Here is a 12,954-nt window from a genome sequence, read left to right as displayed (position 1 = left end):
TGGTTCCTTGTTAGTCAAGAGAACCTGCAGTAGAACTTCTGGTTGGTGCTCAACTTAACCTGTAGTGGCACATCAGTAAAGACAATGGCCGCCTCTACTTAAGGGGGAGCTTTGTAGGAAAGAGTACTTCAATTGTTACCAAAGCATCAGTGAAAGTTATGCAGACAGAACTATTAAATAGCTAGAACAACTTTCAAGGAGCCCTTGCCCTGGGCGCAGTACCATAATAAAAACAACCAGATTGTGTTGTCACCTCCACTGAAGTAGAACCCTAACCCATCCACTAAGAGTTTCGGGTGCTCTGGGTACATTGTACACTCCTGAAACCTTGACACTTTACTACAAGGTGAAGGTATGGGTAATAGGAGAGAATCCTATGCTTCCCTCCGCGATACCATGCCAGTATCTAAAATTCACAAGGCAATGCCAAATTTCAAACACTTTTAAAACTCTCTAAAATCATGAGAAACAAAGGAACAATTAAGCTACCAGTAGGTTGAATGTTGAATGGACAAAGAGATATACGTATAGCGCTTGAAAGCTAATGAGATAGAGACTGTTCCAATAACTTTATCTTTTGCTGAAAGAAGGCAAATGCTTCTCCTAAATCTGAGTGTCTCAGAAGATAAAGTCCAATAGGCTAAAGGACAAGATGTTCTAATCAGAACACAAAATGAGTTCTTGCTATAACACCCTGGGTTATAACTGGTCTGGGATTCCCGTTTTCTAGGAAATACCATACCATCCAGCCAGGCAGGGGGGGACACGTCGCAGACAGCCTGCGAATACTTAGAAACTTTAAAAATGCTTATAACTGTCCATTTTGATAGTTCAAACAATAAAACCCTCTAAAAGTGCTTATAACTGAATATTATAATAGTTTTATCACAAAAAGTGCATTTAGTCCTGAAAAGTATATCAAAATACAGTAATTTGTGAATATTTCTCAATGAAAAATACCACAAATAGGCAAATTTCCCCGTGAATAATGGGTAAATATGGTCCAAAGAGAAATCCACAAATAGGCGAGTCTGTGAATATGGGAAGGTCGACTTAGTTCCCAGATGGCCTTTGAGCCTGAACATTCAAACAGAAAAGAAAATCTATTATGGCAGTAACTTTAAAGGAAAATAAGACAGGGATGCAAACAAACTAAGTCTCTTTGCTTACACATGAGTTATGCATAGTTCAATACCTCATAACGGTGTAATTGCAGAAGGGACACAGATGTCTCACAGAGGAGATGTAGAACCCGTGATAAGGTAAGAGGTAAGACATCCCAGTTGATAAGCCTCCTTACAGTCTGGAGTCTGTATGGTGAAAATCAGACTACCTCAATAGATCTCTTGAAGTGAGGTTGTCTGAGAAAAACAGTGGAGGAAGATCCTGTAGGATCCACCCACAACCAAGCAGATTCAGGAACCATGATATGGGCCAAAATAGGACTAAGTGGACACGTAACTTGGAGATAGTCTGAACACTGGGCCTTGACCCAGGCTGACAACCTACACATCTCTTGAAAAAGGGCCACAGATAGGGTCTGAAAGTACTTGAGTGTTGAGTAAAATAAAATGTAAATACTTATAAGTAAACACATTATACACATTAATTTTGTGGGTTTCTTTATCAATCTTCAGAAGAAAACTGAGAGAAGTTTTTGTTTGGTTCATTGTATAGTTCCTCCTTGATTGTGATGAAGGGTGTGAGGAGAGAAGGTCCAACGGATCAATGTCTACATTCTAGTCCCCCACTAGGCAAAGGTAGTTGATCAATTAACTGCACTTTCACTGTAAAAGCAAACTACTTAAGTTATACTTCATTGAAAAAACAAAACAAGGAAAAACTCATCATGAAGCTTCAAGGAACAACTCATCCTGAAGCTTGTAACGAAGTTCGATAAATAACCAGCAAAAAATGAACAACTGTTGCCAACACCTATGTTATCAACAGGAGTCGCAGAAACAGAGTATTGTCTGCTCAGTCTTTCCTAACCCTTTCGTTATGGGGTGAGACTGGTGTTACCTACACACAACACAGAACATCAGTGTCGCTATTACAAAATTTGAATCTAAACTACTGTGAATAAATGAAACTGATAGCTATGTAAATTACTTGAGAAGTTACTTGTAAAAAAATACCTGGTATATAAAATACAGTTCCAAGATACAATAAATTAAAGGTGCTACTATACCTGTTTTCATGTGAATAAGCCACAGTGTTGCTGTGAGACAAACTCCTATAACAAAAGAAGCCAAAGCAATTCCCACAACCACTTCTGTTGACAGCCCACCCAAATTGACAATTCGGGTTTTTTCATCAGTAGAGCTTCCACTTGCAGAGCCACCATTAACAACATTATTGCTGCCACTTTTACTCATCTTCCTCTGAACAGTCTTCTCTGATAAAGCAGCTAAAGGATAAACATATGTGGTCATTAACTTTTAAAAAATAGATCTAACTTAACCTTTCTATTTAGGTTATCTTTTAAGAGCAAAGAAACAAAAAAGAAATCTGTCTCAATTCATTATCTCATCCCTATTAAATAACATCTGGACCATCCAAATGACAACTTACATTGCGTGGATTCTGTTATGGCAAATGGTCCAAGGGTCAGTGTCTGTAGTGATGATGATGAAGGCTGGCTATCGTACAGCCTCATCAGGGCAATTTTGTCACAGTAATGCCCAGGATGCAGACACTGAAAAAGAACTAGCTTCATGATGGGTAGTACAAGAATGCATGAAAGCAAGATTGCTGTTGACTAGATGATACATAACACTTTATTTTGCTAACATATTCAATTCTTTACAAAATAATTACCGTAAGCTCTCAACATACAGCAACTTATTCAATTCTTTACCAAATAATTACCGTAAGCTCTCAACATACTGTACTCGCAGAAAGAGAATTCAGTTTAGATGCATTGTCTAGTGTGCAAATCTGTGATTGTTTTGAGATAATTTGGAGTGTAAATATCTATCATTGATGAACCTTGAACGGTGTTTTACTAATTTAAAATCATATTCGAAAGATTATCCTCACCACAATAAATGATACTCAATGTGAACTATATGAGTTAATTTAGGAATATGTACAGTATAGCATAAAGTATATAAAACTAAGCATCGACTAAATGTGTAAATAATCTCTTTCATAAATGGCAACTAACAAGTGATTAAATTTCATATACAGGTAGCCTTTACACACAAAACTTTAAAAAAAATCCCTAAAATACACACTTCTGTATCTACATGCATGGAATATATAATCTTTTTTTCATGCATTTCACTGCCACTTTGCAAGGAAAAATTAAGGATTGTTTTATTATAAACTTTACTGTCTTCATGAAAAGATTTATTATATACCATAGTCTAACTACAATGCTAGATGCCAAGGATAACTTTGTTGGACTTGCTAACAAACTGAATTTGCACACAAACTAGTTTGTATGTCAAGGACTACTTTACACTTACAACATAAATAATGGAATGGTAAAAGTAGTTTAATATATAAATATAAGCAAAAATCCACATAAGTGTGTCAGTACTTAATGGCTACACATGAATATTATCTTTTCGCTCCAGTTTTCATAATTAAAACAAAAGACAATCTATTTACCTATTCAAATATTTAATATTGCACTAACAAATTTTCAAATGAGTCTCATACATGTTTTGCACCTTCCTCTTCTAGATTTAAATCCGAGTTTGAAGTGACATGGTTGTTACTTCAAACTCGGATTTAAATCTAGAAGAGGAAGGTGCAAAACATGTATGAAACTCATTTGAAAATTTGTTAGTGCAATATTAAATATTTGAATAAGTAAATAGATTGTCTTTTGTTTTAATTATAAAAACTGGATTGTCTTTTGTTTTAATTATAAAAACATGAGGCTCACTAACCTTGTTAACCGCAGGTCTAGGAAGTGGATCTCCAGAGCATATTCCCAACTGACAATGCAGATAAAAGGATCCCAAGTAGGCATAATCTGGTAAAACCTAAAGCAAAACAAAAAGTACTCATAAACTCCATGTGACATTTACTTATAAAATTCCATGTGCCATTTACTTATTTACAAACTCTTTTCATATATTACTAAAATTTTAGGTATTCATTCATTTCTGCTTATGGTCAGTGTGATTCTTATTTCAGCATATACTTTACCTTGAAACTAAAGCCAGAATCTTGATTCCTTTGCTCTAAAGCCACAGATGGATTAAGAGCACAGGATTTCCTCACTAATGTCTCATGGGGAGTGTCAGGGCGTGTTAAAGTTGAGCTGTTGCTGAGCCAACATTCTTCTAAAACTATTTGCAGATTAGCATCATATGCAGCAGTCCATGGCATCACTGGGAAAAACAGTAATTTACAGTAATTTCTCACTTGAAGTTTCCTCAAATTTTTTTTAAATATGGAGATGACAGTAATACTGTCCGCATTTTTTTTCCCATTGAAAACACTTCATCATACCAAATTCCTCTGATTTTGATATGATTCTCACTGAACTGTATTGAGGAGATCTCACATACCATCACCTCATTACAAGAAAAAACCATTAATTAACATGATGGCTTGCATTATTATAAGATTCACTCCAGTTATTTTGAAGGTTCTCTCAAACTCAAGACTATCCAGTCTTCATTACTGCCTTCATAAGAAAATAGCAAACTATAAATGTTCTAGTATTCTTGTCACAATATAGCATGACAAGCCTGTTAAAACCTACTAGTGTTGGCTGACATACTTGTGTCATCACCTTAGTATGTATACTTAGTAAGCCTCAACGCAAAAAGTTGGGACATTTTCTAGTAGTAATTTATTCATTAGATTTTTAAACCTCAAATGTTTTACTATCCTATAATTCTTCTAAGATAAAGTGTTGCCCCAAGAGATTCTAATGCCTGTACACATACCTTATCTGTTTACTATACATATATATAGCCCATTCAAAAAATATTAAATCAATAAAACTACTTTGAATATCAATGAGGATTGCTGAGGATAGAACAACACAGTATTTCAGAAGATAAGAAATCCTACTTCATGAAAATATGACAAACACAAATTACATCCGTCCTATGTAACCTCCATGATCTGGGTATAAAAAAGCATCCCCTTGGCCCTATCAAAAAGATATGTTAATAATAAACTCACCACTGGCAAGTACAGTTCTGACATACAATCGTTGATTCATATTTATTGAAGTATGAAGGTCAGAGGTAATGACAGGATTTTGATGCTCCCGATCACGGAATACATCCATCTTATAGGTGGCTCCAGCTGCTGGCTCTGTGTTTGTCTGTGGATTTATAAAATAGACCAATAAAATTTTATTTGCTGGTAAAAAGTACACAAAACAGAATCTGTTGTTCATTATACGGCATTCTCATTTGAGCACGAAGGAATCTCATCTCGATACTGACAGCAATCATTCCATTACATGCATTTAGTGATATAAATTAACTTAGAAAATATTAGGATTATAAGATTTGCTACCCAATATTCTTTAATAACATAATTCAGTTTTATATCTTCATTCAGTAATTTGATTATAAATTCAAAATATAATTTCTAATGTAAATCTTCACATGAAAGTTTCTGCTACTCCTATGTAAACGAAAAAAAACTTGGTGAAACGTAAACTTATGTTGATGAATGAAGTTCTTACTTTTCGAGTTGATGGTGCTTCGGGATATACGATTCTCGGTCCAACCTGACACTGAACTTTAATCTGAGCAACGTAATAATCATCGTCATCATTTGAACCATAGCCAGATCCATCAAAATCCTCATCATCACTAATACTCGGTCCTATGCCAATATGAACCTGAGAAGAGAAAAAAGTGTGTGCTGTATTCCTCTATTCTATCATTATAAAAAACTTCATTAATGAAACCATCACCCATACAGTGGATAGTCCAAATTTGCAATCTTTGAGTATTTCCATAATGCATGTCTTTTACAACTGGAACAATAGGTTACAGGTAATTCTGCCATTACCCAGGGCTGTCTCTCAAGTTGGAAGGATGAAGTCACATGAGTCTGGCATGTCTAAGAGTAGAATTATTTACCCTCGGACTGAAGTTAAAAATCTCCTTTTTATGACCACATTTTTTATGACAAGTGGATCACTTATACAAATAATGAAAATTTCCATCAATATAACCACTGCATTACTTTTAATGACCAAAGAAAATACAGCAGAAGAAAATTTAATAAAAGGAATCACATGTACATCACTGATCATTATATATTGTTATAATTCTACAACAAGTTAACCTACTTTATAATTATATAATTGAAAAGACACAGCCAATAAAGATATTAATTCAAACAATACTGCAATATTCATTATCCAGCCTAAATACCATCAGTACAAATAGATAAATTACTCACATGATTTGTGTAAGTTGTCTGGTAGGTGGACATCCTCCGTTTGAACTTGCACTTCTCAAACCGCTCTGTGATATATATATGAGTTTCATTCATAACGCCAAGACAAGAATGGTCCGATAAGGACATGGATATACCTCCTACTTGACTGGATATTCTCCGCGGAATGGCTACAGTCATCGAGGAACTATCACAACTAACCGATAACGCTCCATTGATCACAGCTGCACGATCTTCACCATATACTGTAAATATACAAGTTCAAGTAGTACATACAGTAAAACCCTGAAAGATGAATCCTCTTGCAGATGATTTTTTATCATCTAAATAATTAAGGTTAACATATTTGATTGGATGCTTCCTCACATGGGACCTACCATAATGTATAATTAATTCTCCTCAATCTCTTATCATTACATATCAAGACCAGAATCATATTTCTAGACTACACTAATTTTAAATTTTCTCTTCTCCATTCCTCTCTTATATTATTTTGCATAAGCTCTTTTACTATGACAAAGATGTATTACTGTACATGCTGCGAGAATTAAAAAATTAATATTAAACCAAAATTAATGTATGTAGTATAAGATTACAAACTCACTTAGACAAGGACTTAAATGATGCTTAAATAAAACCTCAACGAACACCTACCTGTTGTTTGTTCATATTCTGGTATGTACGGTGGCAGCACAATGTGTTTTTCTGAAAACAATACTTTCAATGTAATTACATTTATGTATGAATGTCTATATGCTGCAGTATACCAGAAATTTCAGAATTAACAAAGCTTACATTGAAGAATAAATGTCACACTGCATGATTAAATTTTACGAGACAGAAATAAATGTATTGCATTAATGCACATTTATTAAACTTGCCATTCCTGGGTGGAACAGTTATGGTAATTTTATTGGGGCTAGTTGTTCGTGTGTAAGATACTGGAGGCCCGACATTTGTAAGCACTGTCAAAATTAGCTGATCAAATGTTGCTGGGACGTCAAGTCGCCGAACCTCAACAATCACTCCTGGTCCAGGCACCGAGGTATTCTCGACTTGGTCACCACCTCCCTGAAACGCAATAGTACATTAGCACTGAAAGGTATATACACTAACCTATGAAAAGTTCATGACAGGAATTTGAAAAAGACTTACAATTCAATAAGTAAAAACATGTCTTATAATTTCCTTTAAAAATAAAGACATATTTTCTTTAGGGTTCAAGAGACTTTCCCAAGAAAAGTGTCACTGGATAGTAACACTCCAGATATGTATCAAACATATCTTTACATGCAAATTTTTACCAGTTCTTGTTCAGTCTAAACTTAATGAATATGATCTTACCACAAGCAAGGTGATAGTTCCTTGAATGTTGGCTGCATGGAGGGACCAAGTAGTGGGTCTTGAAGTACGTAACACAAGCGTGATGTTTCTCTCTACAACAAACCCATTGCCACCTGCCATTCCAATTGCCCTGGTACCTCCATCACTGCTGCCAACAACTGACAATACTAGACTCCCATTGCTATTGCTACTTCCGTCAACTTCAATAATGTGGATGTCCCTGAAGATTAAAGAGAATAATTTGTAACTTAATTAATGTTTTCAATTAATTTTCTTTTAATCTGAGTTCAAAAGTTGAGTTCAATTCCTCTAGTGTAACCCTGTACTAATGCATATCAGCAAAAGATGTCATTGTCATTACAATTTCCATCATTGACAAGTAGTACAGTAGTTTTTGAAACAAAGCTATTCAAATATAATGACAACACAATACACAGTAGTACATATCTTTGCGAATACTTTATCTAAAAGAAATAATTATAAAGATAAAAACAAACTGCATTAAATATACAATCTACAAGAAATAATAATAATAAAAATAATCATCATAATAATAATATTAATGATAATAAAAGTAAAAATAAACTGCATTAAATGCACAAAATACTACAACAAACTAAATTTTGAATAATTAAATATGATACACATTCTGTAAAAGTTTATTAGCTCAATGAAGTAAAGAACTTTGCATAACATTTTGACCATCCTTTACCAATAAATGATATGTAGGTATTTACAGGCAGATGGTACAGCATCATTTCACAGTGATATGTGAATGGTTACAATGATAAAACTTGCCTGTCATTTTCACCCAGCATATTATGATGGTAGCAGCCATCAACTGGTTGCTCTATTGAGATGAAACAATCAGCTGTAGGACTGGTGTCTGCAACATTTGCATCACAACCTGGGCCAGTTTCATCATCTGCAATTAAGGGAAAGGACTGATGAAATTTCCAACATAGCCAGTATGCTGGCTATTTCCATAGGTATTTCCAGCAATGCTGGAAATACCTATGTTTATGTGACTAATGTTTCTTGATGTGAAAATACTGAGATAATAGTAAATAAAATATTGAGATAATAGTCACTATCTCAGTCATATATTTGAAAGTCCCTCCTTCTTTATAAAGGTATTCTGTCACAAAACCATCACAAGATTTGAATTGAAGATTACCTGCTGGGAGTTGTAGAATAATCTTGTTGGCCTTGGGGACCCTGGTGTATGAAGATACAAAGCCAAACTTGTGTTCAATACTTGATATTAAATTTTCCTTAGTGGGTCGCTGTTTGTGGGCAATGCTGTACCTCAAATTACTACCTCGCACCTCATCTTCACCACTTACCTGGAAGATCAAGGTGAGCTATGCATAGCAAACATAGAAAATACATTGGATTTAATTTATTGACATACATTTGTCAAACAGTATACTGATGACAACATAAACCTCAATATAAAACTTTATTTTCAAAATTGTGGCATTATAATTTTCTTCTAATCAAGTAACCTTAAATTTGACATTTTTAAGTCATTTACTTATAAAATAAAATTTTAAATTGGGATGTAAGTTTTGATGCATGAAAGGTCTGAACAAGTGATTGAGTAAATTAATAAGACTGAAAAGGTGGCCAAAAAGTATATGTATGTGTACAGTAGGCATACTCGTACATGTAGTGAATACAAATATGTGCTATGTAAAAAAAATAACATATAATGAGAGCAAGACCCCTACCAAGAATACATGTTTAGTATCATTGGCCAGCCCCTGAGCTGTGACTGTAAACACAACAGGTGCCCCTCTTTCTCTGGAGGAAAAGAGGACGAGGGCAATTCTTGAAGATCCCCCTGGTGGAGGAGGTTGAGCTGGAGGCTCCTTTGAGTTGAATTTACTGCCCTCCATGACCACCTCCACTGCACCACCCTCTGGATCCTCCACATGCACAATATGGACTTGTCTAATAGGAGGTGTGTGCTTGGGGGTTTCTGGGGTTGGTGTGTGGGCTGGAAAACGGCATCCATGACACTGGGCCAAGGTCTCGACCACAGGAGTGAAATACTGAGTCTTCAAGGGAGTTTCCACAACGCATAGTTCACCCTGGCCCCCTGGAATAAAGAGACACACAAGCTGATGAAAATATTTTGTTTTACAACTTAATATTATTGGGTTAGGAAATCTATTATGTATATAACAAATCACCGGAGAAAAAAAATCATAAATGCAATATAAAAATAAATACAGGCAACCCTTGGTTAATAGCGGGGGGTTCCGTTCCCGGCCGATGCTGCTAACTGAAAATCGCTGCTAACCAAAAATCGACAATAACAGCACTAAAAACCTGCTTAACGGCGCCACTAACCGAATATTGGCGCCGTTAACCAGAGATTGGCGCCGCTGTTAACTAGAGATTGGTGCTGCTAACCAGAGATCAGCACCGAAAATCCAGTTAACAGCGTTGCTAGAACAAGCACCGTAAAACAGGGTAGCCGTTAACTGATGCCGCTATTAATCAAGGGCTGCCTGTACTTGAACTGATACTAGGAGGAAAAACAAGCTCATATGACAAAAGTGAAACATGCCTCTTTGTAGACAATTCCATTTTCATGAAACAAAGGTGATTTATCCATACACTCAAAAAAAACACACACACACAAACCACAAGGATTATGAACACCTGGATGGCCAGGAGGCAGATAATGTTCAAGGTCACAGGACTAAGGACTTTAATCCTCTCCCCCAAACAGATATAAATACAGCTGGACTATGTGTCTGGTTTTACAGGCTGCTCTATGAGCAAGAGCCTATGCTGGCATAAGGCCAGCTTAATCTTAAACAACAGTGTCAAGTCATTCAACAGATACTTGACAATGAGAACTGTTAGTCCAAGAAAGCTTGTAACTTTTTTTTAATAAATATTTCTGCTTGATACCATCCACTTTCAATGAGGTCCTATGAATTATCGCCACTAATGCTAAGTTAGGTACAGACAACTTACATCTGAGTATAAAATCATTTAATTTTATACAGAACTCTTTCCTATAAATACCCTCTACAAAGGCTAGGGGTTTAATTATATAATATTATATATATATATATATATATATATCTATATATATATATATATATATATATATATATATATATTATATATATATCAAATTTATTTTTATACTGGTCCCTTTCAGTTGATGACTAATTCTCAGCTATAATTTTGGATATGAAACAGGCAACCAATTATGTGCTACCTTCCCTCATCCCTAGTTGCAAGTTGCAACTAACTAACTGCACTTGAAAACGAGGTGCTTCACTGACTTGAACTATATAATGAAGCCTTGAGGAAGTGAAACTTTAACAATCACCCAAAAATATGAAAGTTGTAAGGTGTTAATGAGAGTATTAGTGAAAATCTGTCTCAATGCACCGAACAGCAGAAAAGGGCTTTGTTTCCTCCGGACAAGAAAAGCTATTCAGGTCTGCTGCGCTGATGCCATTAGACAAGATTAAGTGAGGCTGAGAGAAAAGGTTTAGGCGGGAGAAGGTCGAGGGGAAAGACGGGGAGGGAAGATTTGCGGGGAGCCAAATCGGCATCATGCAGACAAGAGCATCAAGGAGGCACATAAAGGCAATGAAGATGATGATGATGATGACAGGAACATTAATACGAAAAAGAGTATAGTACCCAAGCAGATGAAAATGCTAGCAAACAAAAGGTTTCATCAGTGAAAAATTAGGATAAGATTAAGATCAAAGATCAACATGAGGCGAACTACGTAGCCAAAAATGTCAAGTGATGATACGAAAAATGTTAAGTTTATGAGAAAGACTGTTTAAAATTCGTAAATAGATTTTTTATTTTAAAAATCTTGTTCTCAGTATTGGCAAGGTGCCTTCAGATGAAGGTTTTGGAAAATCCAAATAAGGGTCATTAATAAGAAATACTCACAGAAACGAGTCTTGGAAAAAATTCACTTTGATTCAATAACAAAAGTATTAAGCACTGGTGTTTTGTGAAGAGGTCCTTCTTCTGACTAATGTCAACTTTTGGGAAATTGAGAAGATCCTAAACCTCAATAATTGTCCAGCGAAGGCCATTAACAAGGAGTGGGGACGCATTGCTTAGAAAGCGGTGTTGAAAAAAAAAAAAAAAAAACCAGCAGCACCGAAGGAAGCAATAGAGCGGTCTTTTCGACGATGGAGGCTTGTAGAAGTAACAGGAAAACATAATGCAAGAAGGAAGAGCCGAAGCTTTTGGAGAAGTCTTATGGGTCATGCAAACAAACAGCAGAAGGTAAGGGAGGTGACCATCTAACGCCAAGGAGATACCGGGACATTACACGGAAATTCATCCACCCCCCAAAACTCTAAACAATCTAGAGTGAAGAGAGAGAGAGAGAGAGAGAAGAGAGAGAGAGAGAGAGAGAGAGAGAGAGAGAGAGAGAGATATATATATATATATATATATACTATATTATATAGATATATTATATACATATATATATATATATATATATACATATATATATATATAATATATATAACAGATGTATATATACATATATCTATATATATATATATATATATATAGATATTATATAGATAGATATATGAGATATATTATATAGATATAGTATAATATAAATATATATATTTATATATGATATATATATGTAGATATATATATATATATATATATATATTTATATATATATATATATATATGATAGATATATATATATTATATATTATATATATATCTATATATATATATATCATATATGTGATATATATCATATATATGATATATATCATATATATAGATATATATATAGTATATAGATATATATATATATATATCATATATATCATATATATATATATGATATTATATATATATGATATCTATATATAGATTATCTAATAATATATATAATATATAGTATATATCATATATATGGAAATTATATATTTTTATAATATGATATATATATAAGATCATATATATATATGTATCATATATATATACACATATATATAAATTAAATAAAATTATATTATTATATAGATTATATATATATATAATATATATATAATATATATATATGTTACGTGTCATTAGAAAACCGTCTTAAGTTAATTTCCATGGGATCTCAAAACTCTGAAAAAGCAACCAACAACAACAACAACAACAACAACAATATAGTAGCATGTTCATTTTATC

The 12,954-nt window shown here is 34.2% G+C and overlaps 1 protein-coding gene across 1 annotated transcript in view; it reads right to left on the bottom strand.

Moving 5' to 3' along the window:
* The window catches only part of LOC135204226 (transforming growth factor beta receptor type 3-like), a 134,466-nt gene that overhangs the window by 5,468 nt on the left and 116,044 nt on the right, over positions 1–12,954 (bottom strand). Inside the window, exons 2-14 of the mRNA XM_064234332.1 lie at positions 9,471–9,841; positions 8,915–9,083; positions 8,536–8,662; positions 7,738–7,957; positions 7,275–7,464; positions 7,048–7,098; positions 6,397–6,638; positions 5,669–5,827; positions 5,155–5,299; positions 4,165–4,349; positions 3,903–3,998; positions 2,575–2,698; positions 2,192–2,410 (exon numbers count right to left, since the gene is read on the bottom strand). Of these exons, the coding sequence (XP_064090402.1) occupies positions 2,192–2,410; positions 2,575–2,698; positions 3,903–3,998; positions 4,165–4,349; positions 5,155–5,299; positions 5,669–5,827; positions 6,397–6,638; positions 7,048–7,098; positions 7,275–7,464; positions 7,738–7,957; positions 8,536–8,662; positions 8,915–9,083; positions 9,471–9,841 (2,298 nt within the window). The remainder of the gene's footprint in view (positions 1–2,191; positions 2,411–2,574; positions 2,699–3,902; positions 3,999–4,164; positions 4,350–5,154; positions 5,300–5,668; positions 5,828–6,396; positions 6,639–7,047; positions 7,099–7,274; positions 7,465–7,737; positions 7,958–8,535; positions 8,663–8,914; positions 9,084–9,470; positions 9,842–12,954) is intronic.

This window comes from Macrobrachium nipponense, chromosome 44 (assembly GCF_015104395.2).
Source record: "Macrobrachium nipponense isolate FS-2020 chromosome 44, ASM1510439v2, whole genome shotgun sequence".
NCBI classification, from domain to species: Eukaryota; Metazoa; Arthropoda; class Malacostraca; order Decapoda; family Palaemonidae; genus Macrobrachium; species Macrobrachium nipponense.
The sequence above is the reverse complement of the archived record's forward strand: the minus strand, read 5'-3'. Positions and strand labels throughout refer to the sequence as shown.